The following is a 16,650-nucleotide window of genomic DNA, read 5'->3' as shown; positions in this document are numbered from 1 at the left end:
AACAAACGCTCTCCTTCTCTATTGCTGCACTGACACGATCCATTTTTGTCCCAGTCTCGCCTCCTCACCGCTCTGATTGTCTTCATTGTGATGTCCATCTTGAGTGATGTCTCCCATGTTGTCCTCCTCGCTTCCGTTGTGCTCGGGTCCTCATTGAAAAGGCTGGACAGAAGACATGTTTATCTTTCTGCAAGGCAAGAGAGCAGTTCAATCATTTGATGTCATTACCCAGACTGCATTGCGATGTAAACAATGGCGGCTTACAAGTTAAAGGATTTTTTTTCCAAATTTTATGATATAAGAGAGTGTTTCTAATATCACATTTATACAGCTGATGCCAATGTTGATCTAATAAGGCCCACAAATATATCTTCACTTCAAATGGAAGTTGATCAACACTTCAAAATAAAAGCGTAAAATATGGGACCTTTAAAGATGTAAATGAATACTGAGTCGCCTCTTATTCTGAAATCTAATTGATCTGCTGTTGTCTTGACACGTCCTCAACACTTACTAGTTCATATTTATAAAACAGTAATATACAGTGTAACAATAAGATTATAGGCATAATTTATAAGAGAGTATATTTACATTTTATATTCTTTAAGGAGCACTCCACAGACAGCTCACTAACTGGTCCGGACCACTGGACTCAGCACTCTTACTGGCGACCAACCAGTGCTATGAACTCCAGTTTACTGAACAGTAAGAGCACCATCTAGTGGCACAACTGGGTACTACAGCAAACTACAGCCCATCCGCACTGTCAGTGAATCTATTTTCAGCTATTTAAGGATGATTGATGATAATAACCATGGAATATCTCAGTGCAACAATTTATTGTACATGTGTACATCAGTTGCAGAACACATGATGAGACAACAAATGTGAGTGTCTTTGAAGCCGTGGATCCACGGATCAGATCCTTTGAAAGTCTGTCATAAAAACATCTACGTCCAGGACTTAAGGCTCGTCGTCTGTGTGGCAGTTCCTTGCTGGTGTTCCTCGGGGTGGGCGAGGAGCAGGGAGAGTCACTGTGGTGGGAGGGGGATGCCCCGGGGGTCGGTGACCTGACCCTCCTGCAGGTTTTTGACCAGCTGGGCCAGCCAGCGTTTGGTGGTGGTGTCGTCCTTAAGGACCTGGGCGAAGGTGGTGTCTTTGAGCTGGTCCGGGAGGCACTGCCGTAGAGCTTCTCTGGCTCTGAACACACAGGAGCAAACACAGGTCAGACATGGAGGACATGCTTCTGCCACATGTGATCATCATTAGGGTTGAAAAGTATGACATCATACACCGTGACCACAGAGTTTAATACTATGTATGTACTGTATGTGTGTATATGGAGAGTTCAATTAAAGAAGTCATAATTAAATTGTGAAAACACAAAACATATTTTTCTTAGTTAATGAGAAAAATATTTTTGCTGTGTAACCCTTAATCTAATCTCAGTTTGGGTTCATTTAAGATCAGCCTCTTTGATAAATCTTATAGCTGAAGCTGAGACAGTTGAGTCCTGATGCTGCTATAGGCCTAGACTACTGCAGGAACTCCCATGATGCACTGAGCACTTCATCAGGCTCCATCTTTAACTTTGTGTCTTCTCCAATTGTTACTGTATAATAATGTTATAATATAATAATGTTAAGTTATATTATATTATTATAATATGAAGTTTATAATTATTATATCATATAAATAACACATACTTTTCTGTCATAACACCAGCACAATATTATCACATTCACTTGTTTCCTTTCCCGCTGTTTCATTTCATTCTGTTTGTGTGCTGCGTTGCATCGTGTTGCAACAGCTCCAGAAAAAGAACAGGTTTTTGGACTCAGTACCTGGAGTTGTCAGACAGGCGTAAGTAACAGCGGACTACATGCTTGAGGAGGCGGGCCGACGGCTCTTTGGACAACTGGAGCACCATTTTACCCTGAAACACAAGGACAGAGTCAGAGAGAATTACCAGATATAAACATATTACATCAGAATAATTCACTTACTCACTTGGTGACTTACCAGAATCATAGCAACATGTGAGAAGCGCTCGTATGTTTGACAGATGTAGGCAAGCCCTGTGTCGTCCAGCAGAATCTTCTGTAGGATGAAGGTTGCAACCTGAAAAACAATAAGTCCAAATTCTTTTAAGAGAAGTTTCTTGTCTGTAGTTCACTCCATCCAAAGAAACAGTGAACACTAAAACTGACAAACACCTCTGTCATTCATTCATAGAAATAGAGGAAATAGAACGCCTTTATTGCCACCGTATTTAAAATACAACGAACTTAGGAGTGCTACTCCTGATTGGGGCATGTAAGTTAAAAAGAACACATTGCACACAATATACAACACTGTTAAAAAAAACACCTAGTATAGATTAAAAACAATTAAAACCAATAAACTCAAAGTGCCAGTCTTAAGTAGTTATTGCACATTCACACATTTTCATTCTGTATGTTGATTGAGTGTGTGAATGACCTCAGGAAAGAAACTGTTCAGGAGTCTGTTGGTCTGAGTTTTTAATGACCTGCAGCATCTACCTGAGGGCAGAAGGTCAAACAGGAAGTGTCCAGGGTGAGAACAGTCTTTGACCATGTTTAAGCTCAGGAACATAGAAGTAGCAGAACCCTGTGGCTCTGCTTTTTAACTCATTCAAGTGATCCTTCCACACTGAGATACACAGGGACTGAACAGTGAAAACCTCTAGAAGAGGCATTTTATATATTTGCCCTATAGCACCTCAGGGTTTCAATTTAGATTTTGATCTTACACCTTTTTTTGTAAGTGGTAATAGTTGAAGTATTGACAGATTGTTTTTATAGACATCTTAATGAATCTGATCGTCTCTGCCAAAATATATTTTTATATGCATTCTTCTATTTAGTAGTTTTTATGATCATTCCGTTTTGGATGACTTATGTGACTCATGATTTGTATTTGATGTATTTCATGTGTCTATATGACTTTGAAATTGGGGTCTGAGTACCGTTTTGGAGAGCTCGCTGCCAGACTCCATGATCCGAAGGCACAAGGGAATAATCTCTGTGGTCAAGAGGAAGTTGATCACTTCCTGCTCGTCTGTTTTCACCAAAGCACCTGGACAGCGTGGACACATGGAAGCAACACTTAAACACATTATGTACTGAAGCAAACAGAACAGTAAAGTGGAAGGAAGGTTTCTCACCTATGACTCCTAGGCTGGTGAGGCGGAGGTACTCAAATGGTCTCGTTTTACTCACTGTGTGTAAGAAGGGGTAAAGGAAGAGGGGGATGTGAGCAGCTAGGAAGGCTGACCTGTAGAGGACCAAACATCCACACTGTCAAATCTAACGGCTTATTAAATGCCTCATTAGTTAGAAAGAAATTAATTAATTTTTATAAAGAAATGCATTTACCTTGTCTCTGGATGGGAGGCTACACACTGGAGTAGCGCCAGGGCGTTACATACTCTGTTGGACTGGTGTGCTGTGAGGGTGGGGGGGTTGATTGATGGGTAGATGTTGACAATTTCCTGGCAATTACAGAAATATATATATATTAGTATATTTAGGAGCAGCTGAAATCTAGTTAGCTTTCCCACATGTGTAAAACCTTGCTGTGGTTTACCTGCAGCAGGGCCGCTATGGTGCCACATGAGTGCCACAGCATGGGGGCCAGGTCTGGGACCGACTCCCTCTTCTTGCTGAGCTCCAGGAGGGCGTTCTCCCTGGTCTCTGGACTGGACAGCTCGTTGATCCACTGATAGATCTTTTCTCTGTCCACTTGTGCCAGCGCTGTGGTTACAGCCTGCACATATTGTCAATCAATAAATCAGACTTTATTTGTATATTACTTTTCATACAAACAATGTAACACAAAGTGCTTTACAGAATAAAAGCAATAAAACACCCCTCCACCCCCTCTCTCACACACACACACACTCATTTACACACAGAACAATAAATGACCAAGTAATAAAAAAATTTAAAAAAATAAGACAATAATAACAGGAACTGAGGAAACACGAAACAAGACCTTTAAAAGCTTTAAAAATCAATACAGAAATGCTATCAACCAGAAAAACCTGTACTCTCTTGTACAGAGACAATGTCCATCTCATAACAGCTGCTGCTGCTGCAGTTTACATCGAGTAAACGTTAATATGAAATGTACTTCTCTAATTCATATTGTCTGGTACAGTTGACATTACACCCTTCACCAAAAGTCATCATTGTACATGAATATGCGATGCAAAATGTACCACATACTTCTCGAATTAAACAGTGAACAGTTTTAAATCCTAACATGAACACTGAACTGGAGAAATGCTGAGTGTGGAGTAAATTTCTACCTTAGCAACTTGAATATGGTTAGAATTAGACAGCCAGGGTAACTTACATGTAGGTTAGCTCAAGCTAGCTAACTAGCTAATATTGAAAGTTAATAGTCGTGTCTACTTACTGCTCCCGTGGCCAACATTGTGTGCAGCGCTTGAATTTAATCCAGTAAGACCTTTAAAAAAATGTGCTATTAAAGTTGAAGTCTTTGGAAGAACTGAAATAGAAATATTCTCCTGAAATACTGATGATGTTTGGCTTCATTGGCGTCCAGCTTCTGGTTCTTCTTCTTCGTTTGTTTTTATTACAGGTGCATACCGCCTCCTACTGTACTGGAGTAGATTGTATGAGCTCTTCTTCGTTTTAATTGGATCTGTAATTTTCAGAAATCAGGTTATTTAAAAAAAAAGACATAATACTACGAGGATTAAAAATGTAAATTTTCGAGGGACAAAAACATAATATCTAGTAATATTACAAGCAACCAATCAAACAGGTAAAAGGACAGTCAGTGGGAGCCTGAGCTGCTTCCGGCAGCTGCTGTTTGTCTGTGTAACAATAGAACAGACTCAGTTTCTTCACAATCTTTTCAATGTCCCGCTGCTGCTGCTGCTGATGATGATGATGATGATGATGATGCTGATGCTGATGCTGATGAGCCAAAAGATGAAGTATCTCTTTATTTTTGAAACCTCTGCTAAAGTAGAACTTCACAGGATGCTCCATGTTCATCACTTTAAAGTTTCTTATATTTCTCCTCTAAAACAACCCCTAATCTTGAATTACCACTTTATTCTTCTAATATTATGACCTTTTTTCTTGTAAAAATTGTAAATTATAAATAATATAATTACTTTATTTCTTGTAAAATTATGATTTTATCCTCAAAATTCCAACTTTATTCTCAAAATATTATGACTGAAATGAAATCTAGCTAGCTGCGCCGCGTAGCGATACACAAATCATCTGCATGTTTGTAGTTCTTCCACTTCAGGTCGGAAGAAAAGATATATCTGCTGAATATATAAAATATCTACAACAGCTGAACCAATAGTTACACTGCATCAAGACAATCAATGTAAAGAAAAAACTACATATCAATATGGTGACCATGGGGACATCATGCAGGTATCCCTCCACTGTGAAAAACAGTTGTTTTGTTGTTTACACATCATTTCATGTTTCATTAATAATCATCATTTGAATATAGTCCCTATCGGCTTCCAAAGAACACCTATATGTGAAAATGAAAATGCAAATTGAATTATTGTATTTTTGTCTTTATTTTTACTCAACACATACATATGTGGAAAATTATAATGCTATTGTGGAATTACATTTTCATTTTCAAGTTTGCATTAGCATTTGAATATAGTCCTCTATAGGGTTCCATTAATCCTGATACAACATCTATAAATGTACTGGTAACAGTACATTAGCAGTGGTTAAATGTAACCACTGTACTTGAGTGTGCTGTGTGCATTCAATAGTAGATGGATTCCAGTTTGTGAGAGGGGAACATTTTATTAATACATGTGTATGTGTGCAGTATATACAGATACAATATCTGTAGGACATTTATATTAAATTGAAGTTTGTGTAACTTGTGTGACTTAAGGTCACAAATTCAACTTTTACTCTAGCTTCACATTCAATTCAACTTTCAATTTACCAACAAAATGTAAAAAAGAACAACAAAGACGAGTCAAAGCTCAGGTATGTGGAGGTGTGACAGGATGATTCCTTATCCGATTCCTCTGGAGATGAAAGAGATCGACAGTAAAAAAACACTTTCCTATGTTTTCTATGCAGCAGTTGAAGGTTGAGCTCTGTTTTCCTCACCTTGCATCCTGGACGAGAGAGACCCCCGGCCTGGACCATTGGTGACCCACCAATGTTCTGTAGGTCTCTAGTTGTGGAACCAGGATGGCATCCTGCACACAGAGGCACAGTTACACTTGAGTGTTTTTTAACCTGAACTTCACACACACACAATCTGTACGACAAATGTGAGAAGAAAGGTTCTTCTGTCACAAAAATGAAACCACAAGTAGTCTAATAACAAGTCTAACTATTACTATTTACGACTTCCCTCTGGAGTAGATTCAAGTTATTCACCGAGACACAGTTGGATTTCCATTAATATCATATTCCTTTATATGTTACTTTGTCATAAAATATTCAATTATGAAATGTAACGTATGTATCAGAGGTGACCTGAAGAAAGGGTCCTTGAGGTCCAGGATGTTTCCAGATCTGAAGCCTGATTGGTCGACTGTGGCTGTGATGTGGATGTCATAGCTCTGCCTGGAAGGAGGAAAAGACAAAGGATGGTGATGATTTGATGACACAAAAAATATATATAATAAATTAAATAAGGTTAATAATAATATAATAATAATAATAAATAATATATATGTGTGTGTGTGTGTACGATGACCGCTGTGTGTGTCGTGTTAGCATGTGTGTGTGTGATGTGTGTTGTGTGTGTGTGTGTGTGTGTGTGTGTGTGTGAGTCTATGTAAAGATTCTTATAAAATAAAGTAAAAAGGTATTAAATTCTATAGACATTTTTTTAAATATATATTCATATACAAATTTTACTATGGGTATTTCATATATGTTATAAATGTATATCTTCATATATCCAGAGGATGTATATATGTGATAATAATATATCCACTTATAGGTGACATATATGACAACATCACTCATGACATGTGTAACATTTCTGTCTCTGGTCCAGTTCTGAACCAAACAATAAGAAGAGATAAACCAGTACGACAGTGACAGAATACCGCCACCGCTGCGACAGTGTGACGTTTGTAGATACACACTCGGAGGTCCAGGTGTGAGCACAGGTGTACCTGCTGTTGGCGGCCAGCAGAACAGTCCCAGACAGAGTTTGCCCCAGCTTGGCAAAGAGCGGTGTCTGAAGCAAACACCTGACCTGATACCAGCGGGTCAGAGGCTCAGTGGGAGCTGTGGAGAGCCACACTGCTGACCTGCAGAGAGATTACATCACTACACACTGAATTCCAGTGAATATTCTATGTTGTCGGAGTCATGACTTAACATGAGTCTCAACTGCTCCGAATGTAATGTATTAAAAAGCTTTTGCAAGATTTTGCAAGAGACTAGAAGAAAGTCAGACATACGTGGATCCCAGATAAGCAACATCGAACCAAAAGGCCAGTCCGTGAACCAGACCAGACTGCAGCAGTGTAAACACAAAGGGAATCTCCATTCTAGAAGCAACACAAAAATGTTTTTTTTTTTAACAATGACGTTAAGCACATCTTTTTCCCTTATCTCATCCAGCATTGCTCGTGTTCTTTGTGTCCTTTGTTGTATTGTTTTACTATCTGCTGCTGAACCAGAACAAGGATTAATCCATCTTGGGAATAGTGCAGGGGAGACTGGGTCGGGTTAGGGTTAGGGTGGGGATGGACGGACAGGGACGAATTGATCAAAATGCATCAGAAATTCTTTTGAAAATAGTTTTATAGTAAATTTAAATGCTGAACTTTTACCTGTAATAGGGTTTATTGTTATAGGTGGTATTTTTACTTGACCTCAAGTGAAAGATTTTAACACTTCTTCCACCAGTAAATGAATGAATGCAACTTCAGACGCTTCAAAAACATGCTTGATAATCAACTATGATAACCTGTGCAGATCCTCTTCTTTAGCCTCCTTGAAGTTGATGCAGTGCTTCACAGACCTGGCCATCAAGATCTGCACATCAAATGTGTCCTGAAAGAAACATTAAATAAGGAAGTTTAAAAATGAGTACTATATGTTTTTTTACTCCATTTGGGGCATTTGTTCTTCAATAGCAGACAAAGCCCATACACAAAAGTAATATACTGTATGTCCATATAATGAAATATATGTACATATATGTAAAAATATTGACATATATGTCTAGCCCATACAAATATATATGTTTATGTACGTATGCTTATATTGTAGACATATGTCACATAAATATATATCAATCCCAAAATTTGTCAATATATGCTGATATTATGAACAGAAGGATCCAAAAGTCTGAGACCTCTTTCCAAGACTGTTTAAACTTAGTGAGAAAGTAAGAAAAATGTATATGAGCATATAGATTTTTGATATGTATGTTGTTATAATAAACTTGCATATATAAATGAAATAAATAATACATTAAAAACTTGAAGATCTCCACTGCAGTTAAAAACAAAGTTCTGTTTGGCTTGTTTGGCTATATAACATCCACTTGTGATAAGATGCTGATATTGTGGTAACCGGTTTGATATACACAGTGAATGGACCTTACCACTATAGGCTGCCTGAAGAACTCATCCACTGCAGCACCGTGAAGAGCACTCAGGTTAACACCATAGAAGCTTCTCTGCTGCCTGAATAAGGACAAATAAAGTCAGCTGATTGATACATGAGCTAATCATTTCAGCTGACACATTTAAACACATCTTACCATGTGACCACTGAGTCTCTAACAAGCGATGAGTTTTCATCCTTCACAGTGATTATATCACGTAGGCAGAAATTCTACTATTTTTGAAATGTGACATCAGTTTATAGTTTACCTTACATTCCTCAAGGCTGACTGAGCCTGACCTGCACATAGTGGTGGAACAGTGAAGCTACCACACACACACACACACACACACGCTCGGATGCTTGCATACACTTACTGTATGCACAACAGAGTGTGTATTGTTTGCAGAAGAACAGGATTGTAACACAATACAAAAAATATTCAGTGGTACAAATGAATAAATTAATGTATCAAAAAATGATTCATATGGGTTGGATGTCTATACTACTAGTCTAAAGGTATATGACCATGTGTAGTGTGATTATAGATCAGGTCCAGGTTCTATATTAATACTGTGAAAGTATCAAAGCCTCAGTCCACAGAGAAATGCACACAGCCTGTATTCAGGAACTGAGCCTTAAAACCAGCCATCAGGACTTCCTGAACTTTGTGATGTCACAACAAAGAAGTCACCGCTCTCAGCCATGCCCCAAGCCCCGCCCACCTGAACCCACCATCCAACCTTGCAGGATTTGGTTTCTCTGAGTGTTTTACCTGAAATCTGCTATATTTTTATTGGACCGTGCAGAAAACTGTCAGCCAATCAGAAGAGAGGCTCAGAACCTCCTTTCTTCTGATTGGCTGAAATAAATACACAAATGACATGATCATCCACATTCAGCCTAAATAAGGTTATTTTTCACCAAAAAAAGAACAAGTTTTTGAACCACTGTTCCTCTTTTAAATATATTGGATACCACTTTACAATAAGACTACCTTTATAAAGCACTTATTATTTATTATTATTAATTTAGTTGTTACCACTTTATAAATCCTAAATAAACAATTATAAACAAGTTATAACACAGTTTTCATACACTGATGCAGGTTCACTATTTGGCAAGATCAAGTTGATGCTTACTACTCATTAATCTTATTAAGGACTTACTACTATTTAAAACTGGTAAAAGGAGCCTTATAGTAACTCATTGCTAAACTAGTTATAAACCATTCATAAATCCTTTATAAGGGTCTTACTGTAGAAAATATCAGCCTCAACTCAAACTTATCGGCCTGGAAAAAGCTCCTATCAGTCAAATCTTAGTTGGTCTGTATGAGTCAGGACTGGACTGAACCCGAGCGTTTTACACCCAACAGGAAACATGCCTGACTGAGGTCAAGCAATGAGAACACTGTGTGTGTGTGTGTGTGTGTGTGTGTGTGAGTTATAGAGAGAAAGAGAGAGAGAGAGAGAGAGAGAGAGAGAGAGAGAGAGAAAGAGAAAGAATGCGAGCCAGTGTGTTTGTGTTGTCATGCATGGATTTATGCCTGTGCGTGCGTGCATGCATGCGTGTGCATGCATGCGTGTGCGTGTGTGTGTGCGTGTGCGTGTGTGTGTGTGTGTGGTGAGAGAGAGAGACCAGAAAGTGGCTCGTGCGTAGTGTTCAAAGTAGAGCTGCTCATCACTGAAGGGAGCCAGATGAATGTCACCACAGGAGGGAAACATCAGACCTGGAGAGACAGAGGAAGTGAATATGAGAGAGAGAGAGAGAGAGAGAGAGAGAGAGAGAGAGAGAGAGAGAGAGAGACAGAGAGAGACAGAGAGACATGGTTTTTTAATAATTAATGGACAGGGAGTTTCAGTGGCTTTGTCCAACACTATAATTCTTGTTTATAAAAGCTTGGATCTTATTTTGGTGGTTTTACTTCCTGCCAGAAAAAACTACAAAAATAAGACCCGAGCTCTAACAAAGCAAAATGACAATGTCTCCACTCCTACCATTGGGTTTGAGCCACTTCCTGGCATGCAGGAAGCTCTCCATCAGTCTCTCGTTGAGCAGCATGTAACCTATGGGCTCAGAGACGATGACATCCACCATGTCGGGACAGCTGACCTCCTCCACCTCCCCCTCCAGGACCCTGATCCGCTCGGACAGACTGTTACTCTGGACCATGATCTGCACAGGAGACAGAAACACACACTGTAAAGACATGTAACTAAAGAATCCTCATATGTGTACACAGGACCGTGGAGGTATCTGCTACACCAGGCAGTATACAGTAAACACACTGCACTTCTTAGAGACCAGAGTCCAGTTAGTGGACGATCAGCTCCTGCACTTCCTGAGCCACAACCTGTATATGCATTATATATAGAGGTTTACAGATATATTGGAAGACCAAGCCCCTCCCTCCAAGTTCCAGACCGACAATCAGCTGCTGGTGAACCAACCAGATGTGTCAAACCAAGCTAACGGTAACATCAGGAAGAAGGAGCACGAGAAGATCCAGACGCACCAGGGGCTGAAAGAACAACTGGAACAGATGTGGTGGGTGAGGTCCAAGGTGGTCCCCGTGGTAATAGGAACATCTGGGGCTGGGAACCCCAAACTGGGAGTGGCTCCAGCAGATTCCAGGCACAACATCTGAGGACACTGGACAGAACCCTCAAACTCCCAGGCCTCTCATTGAGGACCCCAGCTTGAGGAAGACACACTAGCTCTGGCTAGCTCTGGGGGGGTAACCAGAGCTAGCCAGAGCTAGCCAACATTCTGCTAGTTTTTAGCATGTTTCTCAGTTGGTTGGCCTCCAGTCAACTGCTCCTGTGGTTAACACCAGGCCTGCGAGCCACCGCCTTCCCTTCGAGTCTGATAGCATCCACCCTGCTGCTCCTGGAGCTACCATCCAGCCAGATCCTGGCCCCGAAGACCACCAGCAGTCACCTGTCCTTTCCAGGATGGATCTAGGGCTCAGAGCCCCCGAGAAAGAAGCTTGGCTAACAAAGCTCAGCTGCCCATTGTGACTACCTACTGTGGCGCAGATGAATGTGACACCCTGTGAAGCCTTTGTTTTTACTTATCATATTATCATATTGATGATATTTAAAGGAGGAAAAAATCCCATGTAAATGCAGCCAATGATTAGGAAACATGAGTGTCAGTAAATAGATTTCTGTGATGATCAATAGTTCATCATATTGGAGACCTGTGGATCTTCAGTATAACAGGCAGATGTAATCCCCATATATCGGTATAATCTCTGTTCTGTGTGTATCAGCGTCTCTCTAGCCCCTACCCTTCTGAACTGTGGGCCAGATGTTGCTGCAACCCATTAACTCCCCAGAATGCCATGCTCTGCATGTGATGTATGTACCCTGTGTGGGCGTGTGTATGTGTATGTGTATGTGTGTGTATGTGGGTATGTGTGTGTGTGTGTGTGTGTGTGTATGTGTGTGTGTGTGTGTGTGTGTGTGTGTGCATTGCTGTGGTTTCTCTTTAGGCTCTAGCAAAGCCAATACACACAATATTATTCTCCGGCCTCTACATGTGAGCTCATAGTCAGGAGATTCAAATCTTTAGTAGTTTAGTTACAGAGACTCAAACAATGGTTTCATTTCTGTAGAGAAGAAGACCAGTTGTGAAACCTGTGTGTGACATCACTGTGTTTTAAAGCGGACAATGTAATGAGAGGACAGGGGATTTAAATGTTCCATATTTTCCTCTTCTCCTGTGTTTTATTTTGAATGTTTGATATTCATAAGAAGATATATTTGTGGTTTTAAGAATCAAAAACATCTCAATGTAGTTTTACATCTCCTCTCTCAGGCTTCTCCCTGGAGCTCTAGTAACAGGTAACAGTAACAGGTCGGTAAGCCAATCAGAAGAGAGGATCTGAGCCTTTCTTCTGATTGGCTGACTGTTTTCTGAGTGATCCAATAAAAATATAGCAGAATTTAGGTAAACACTCAGAGAAACCAAATCCTGCAAGGTTGGATGGTGAGTCCAGGTGGGTGGGACTTGAGGTGGTGACTGCTTTGTAGTGACATCACAAAGTTCAGGAAGTCCTGACGGCTGGTTTTAAGGCTCAGTTTCTGAATACAAGCTGTGTGCATTTCTCTGTGGAGTGAGGCTTTGATACTTTCACAGTGTTAATAAAGAACCTAGACCTGATCTATAATCAAACAACACATGGACAGCTACATTTAGACTATTTGGACCTTTGAATGTACTGACCTGTGTGTACTTGGCCATGGGGCTGGACTCAACAGCATACACTCTGGTGGCTCCAGCCTGGATGGCAAAGTAAGACAGAATACCAGAACCACAACAAACATCCAGAACCACCTGGAAGAGAGGAGAACAGGTCATGCTGCTGTCAGCTTCTAATCACAACAAACCATTTAAATACATGCAAACTTATTGTATACACTCTTATTATTTTTATCTGAAATTCAACTATTAAATTCATGTCTCTTCATCTGTCTCAGTGAGCTCTGATAATTCCAAATATATAACTGTAGTCTGTGAGTTATGACAACACACTGTAGTCACTAAACTAATATATTAACATGACAATATTGTTACATTGAAGTCTAACAGGACAAGAAAGTTTAGTCTCTGGTTTCATTTCACTAACAGTGTCATTTTAATGGCAAAACTATAAGGCTAATTTCATTCTGTGTGTTATTATTATATCTGGAAAAATTCATCTATAACTCTCAAAGTTTGTTAATTTAGGATAAACTACCGATTTTCAAAATTTAAAGGTCCCATATTTGACACGTTTCCTGTGTTTTATTAGAGGTGCTGATAAGAAGTTATTGTGACATCACAAAGTTCAGGAAGTTCTGACGGCTGGTTTTAAGGCTCAGTTTCTGAATATAGGCTGTGTGCATTTCTCTGTGGACTGAGGCTTTGATACTTTCACAGTATTAATATAGAACCTAGACCTGCTTTATAATCAAACAACAACTGGACATCTACCTTTATACTATATGGGACCTTTAAAGGATGTTGTCAGTCAATTACAAATTGGGTCTGCTCCATATATCACTGGTTTGAATACATTTTAATAAAATAAGTAAAATTGCACTGCACTATGTTACTGTACAAATCTGCTATTGACAAGAATACAGACTTACTAAAGGAGCATTTTACAATATAATGTCTGCTATATAATGCCATCAAAAGTCATGTGTGGGTTGTGTGCTGTCACCTTGTCTCTGAAATCAGTCTCATTGACTAACATGGCTCTCTGATAGGTGGCGGTCCTCATGTAGTCTTGAAGCAGGTTCTGCTGCTGGGACAGACAGCTGTGGAACTAAACACACACACAACAGTTAGCTGCTTGTATTTCCTCTTCTTTTTAGATACAGTCAGAATTATTGTGTCTTACTTGGTAGCACTGTGTAGGCATGTTTTCAGTCAACATTGTGGGATGTCTCCTAGAAGGAGTTTGACTCTCTTCATCCTCACTCCCTCTCTTATTTCTTTCTATGGGCTCTTCTTCATTCTTTCTCTTCAGCAGCTGCTGGAAGTTCTTCATATCTGCACCAAAGAACAATATGTGTGAGCTCCTGACACACAGCGATGAGCAGAATGACCTGTGTGTCACCATATACTGAACGAACCAGTTGGACTTTTGAACTGCAGCAGAAGACTCATCTTGCCGACAGAGACCAGGAAGGACTGACCTCCGACCTGGCAGCAGTCCATTTCTTTGGAAACAGTAAACTGGAAGACTGATGCTCTGTTGCCTAAAAAACATCAATCAATCAATCAAAAGCAAGATATCAATAAGTATGGATCAGATTACCATCAAACCTGGGACATTGTTTAAGTTTTACCTTTAATTTAAACACAGGCCAAAATTTCCTTATATATGTATATATTATATAAAAGTGTTTCCATTATGCTGCCACCAGAGGGGAATATTAAGAATACATTTTAATCATCTACATCCATAGTTATCCATATAGATGTATAGTGATATCTGTATTTCCTAGTTACTTTGCAGACTAAGTGCTACACACTATGCAACAATATTATTATTATATATATTACTTACCAAGTGAATTTTTTTCTTTTTTTGCCAGGATCATTTTTCAAGTTTCTAAATTATTTCTTTCTTCCCTGAAAAAAAAAATTGACTTGCCTCTCGAAGTTGTTTATACAGATGAAAAAAGAACTAGAAAAATGAGCCTGAAAAAAATAAATAAATAAAGAATTCTCTTGTCTTTCATGGCTTCCATATACTGTATATAAAAGAAAAGAAAAGAAAAGAAAAGAAAGGAAAAGAAAAGAAAAGAAAAAAACTTTGCACTGATTATAATTTTACTAATTTACTTCCTACATTTTCCAAAATTTCCAAAATTGTGTTTTGCCTCTCTGTCTTTCGAAAAGAAAATTCTTGGAACAAGTTTGTACTGAATCAGGACAAAATAATTTCACGTTTTTTGTTTTAAGAAGACTTTTTTATACAATATGATACACTGTAATTGACACTGAACTACCAGTACTAACAGTATAAATTGTAGTTTTTACCACCGGCTGCAATCATTGTTATATCCTGCTCCTATGTATGCAAATTGTACTTGAGTAAAGGAGAATATAAATAAGGAAAATGGTATTATTAATGATCAGAGTTGATTGAGAGTGATTCTAATATTCCAGCTCTGGTCGGGTCCTCTTTATCTAAACACTGCACTTTTGGCACACACTCTTTCCACTACTACATCCTTATTCCATGGTATTCTCTGAATAAGCAAGCATAGTGTAAGTGTGTGTGTGTGTGTGTGTGTGTGTGTGTGTGTGTGTGTGTGTGTGTGTGTGTGTTCCTCCAACACTCACCATCCTGCACAGTGAGCTGCTGAGCCTCCAGGCCTGTGGTGAGGAGCAGAGTGAGCTCCTGCTCAGCTCTCTGTCTGCACACACTGATCTGCTGCTCATTGCCTCCCTCCTCCTGGGCCGGCACGTCCTTCAGAACACAACCATATTACACCACGTTAACCAGATCACACCACATGAACCACATTACACCACATGAACCAGATTAAACAACATTAACCGGATTACAACACATTAACCAGATTACAACACATGAACCAAATTACACCACATGAACCAAATTACAACACATGAACCATATTACACCACATGAACCAGATTACATCACGTTAACCAGATTACACCACATGAACCAGATTACACCACATTAACCAGATTACATCACATGAACCAGATTACACTCCATGAACCAGATTACACCACATGAACCAGATTACACCACATGAACCAGATTGCATAACGTTAACCAGATTACAACACGTTAACCAGATTACACCACATGAACCAGATTACACCACATTAACCAGATTACATCACATGAACCAGATTACACTCCATGAACCAGATTACACCACATTTACCAGATTATACCACTTTTACTGGTATTTATACTCACTGATCTGTGTAGTTCATATTATATAGTCATTCAACCACTTTCCTATTATTATTTATTTCTATCTTTTTGAGGTTATTTATTTATTTTCTTTCTTTCTTTTTATTCATTTATATTTTTCTCAGGTTGGGAAGGCGTGCCTACTGTGAATGGGGAAGAAATAACTGAAAAGGGAGAAAGAAGGATGGGAAATCAAGGAAAAGAAGAAAAAGAAGAAAAAAAGGAAGTACATAAAACAAAGGAAAAAAGGAGTAGGTAGCTCCTTGAGGGTCTAGGAATTCAGGTAAGCACTTAGAGAAACTAAATCCTACAAAGTTGGATGGTGGGTCCAGGTGTGCGGGACTTGGGGCGTGGCTGAGAGTGGTGACTGCTTTGTTGTGACATCACAAAAAAGAAGTCAGTCCCAAAGTCCTAACGGCTGGTTTTAAGGCTCAGTTTCTAAATACAAGCTGTGCACATTTCTCTGCGGACTGAGGCTTTGATACTTTCACAGTATTAATACAGAACCTAGACCTGCTTTATAATCAAACAACACATGGACAGAGACCTTTACACTAT

At 39.3% G+C, this 16,650-nt stretch overlaps 2 protein-coding genes and 1 long non-coding RNA gene across 3 annotated transcripts; all 3 read right to left on the bottom strand.

Annotated features, from left to right (window-relative positions):
* Positions 1-888: 888 nt before the first annotated feature.
* LOC111233199 (CCR4-NOT transcription complex subunit 9) lies at positions 889-4,582 on the bottom strand. The gene is made up of 8 exons (XM_022760962.1): positions 4,444-4,582; positions 3,610-3,789; positions 3,399-3,514; positions 3,188-3,297; positions 2,990-3,099; positions 2,023-2,121; positions 1,845-1,936; positions 889-1,200 (listed from the first exon to the last, which is right to left on the bottom strand). Exons 1-8 carry the CDS (start codon positions 4,459-4,461, stop codon positions 1,032-1,034), a joined length of 894 nt encoding a protein of 297 aa, XP_022616683.1. The 5' UTR covers positions 4,462-4,582; the 3' UTR covers positions 889-1,031.
* Positions 4,583-5,902: 1,320 nt separating this feature from the next.
* Positions 5,903-14,165, bottom strand: LOC111233348 (histone-arginine methyltransferase CARM1-like). The gene is made up of 11 exons (XM_022761153.1): positions 14,029-14,165; positions 13,849-13,953; positions 12,867-12,977; positions 10,634-10,811; positions 10,275-10,365; positions 8,632-8,713; positions 7,990-8,075; positions 7,478-7,567; positions 7,187-7,324; positions 6,537-6,626; positions 5,903-6,253 (listed from the first exon to the last, which is right to left on the bottom strand). The coding sequence occupies exons 1-11, from the start codon at positions 14,062-14,064 to the stop codon at positions 6,229-6,231; spliced, it is 1,032 nt and encodes a 343-aa protein (XP_022616874.1). The 5' UTR covers positions 14,065-14,165; the 3' UTR covers positions 5,903-6,228.
* LOC111233355 lies at positions 14,166-15,520 on the bottom strand. The gene is made up of 3 exons (XR_002665602.1): positions 15,483-15,520; positions 14,264-14,389; positions 14,166-14,180 (listed from the first exon to the last, which is right to left on the bottom strand). It is a non-coding gene; the product is annotated as an uncharacterized LOC111233355 (long non-coding RNA).
* Between the last annotated feature and the right edge of the window lie 1,130 nt (positions 15,521-16,650).

The sequence above is a fragment of the Seriola dumerili genome, unplaced genomic scaffold, assembly GCF_002260705.1.
Source record: "Seriola dumerili isolate Sdu_G_001 unplaced genomic scaffold, Sdu_1.0 BDQW01000018.1, whole genome shotgun sequence".
NCBI classification, from domain to species: domain Eukaryota; kingdom Metazoa; phylum Chordata; class Actinopteri; order Carangiformes; family Carangidae; genus Seriola; species Seriola dumerili.
The sequence above is the reverse complement of the archived record's forward strand: the minus strand, read 5'-3'. Positions and strand labels throughout refer to the sequence as shown.

What these genes read in the sequence shown, in the direction of transcription:
- LOC111233199 (XM_022760962.1), bottom strand. An exon ending in GCCTCCCATCCAGAGACAAG is followed by an intron (nt 3,298 to 3,398) that starts GTAAATGCATTT and finishes GGTCCTCTACAG; the next exon opens with GTCAGCCTTCCTAGCTGCTC. An exon ending in CACCAGCCTAGGAGTCATAG is followed by an intron (nt 3,100 to 3,187) that starts GTGAGAAACCTT and finishes CACGCTGTCCAG; the next exon opens with GTGCTTTGGTGAAAACAGAC.
- LOC111233348 (XM_022761153.1), bottom strand. Translation starts at nt 14,064, where the DNA reads ATGTTGACTGAAAACATGCCTACACAGTGCTACCAA. An exon ending in GAAGTGGCTCAAACCCAATG is followed by an intron (nt 10,366 to 10,633) that starts GTAGGAGTGGAG and finishes CTGTCTCTCCAG; the next exon opens with GTCTGATGTTTCCCTCCTGT. An exon ending in AAAGAAGAGGATCTGCACAG is followed by an intron (nt 7,568 to 7,989) that starts GTTATCATAGTT and finishes TGTTGCTTCTAG; the next exon opens with AATGGAGATTCCCTTTGTGT.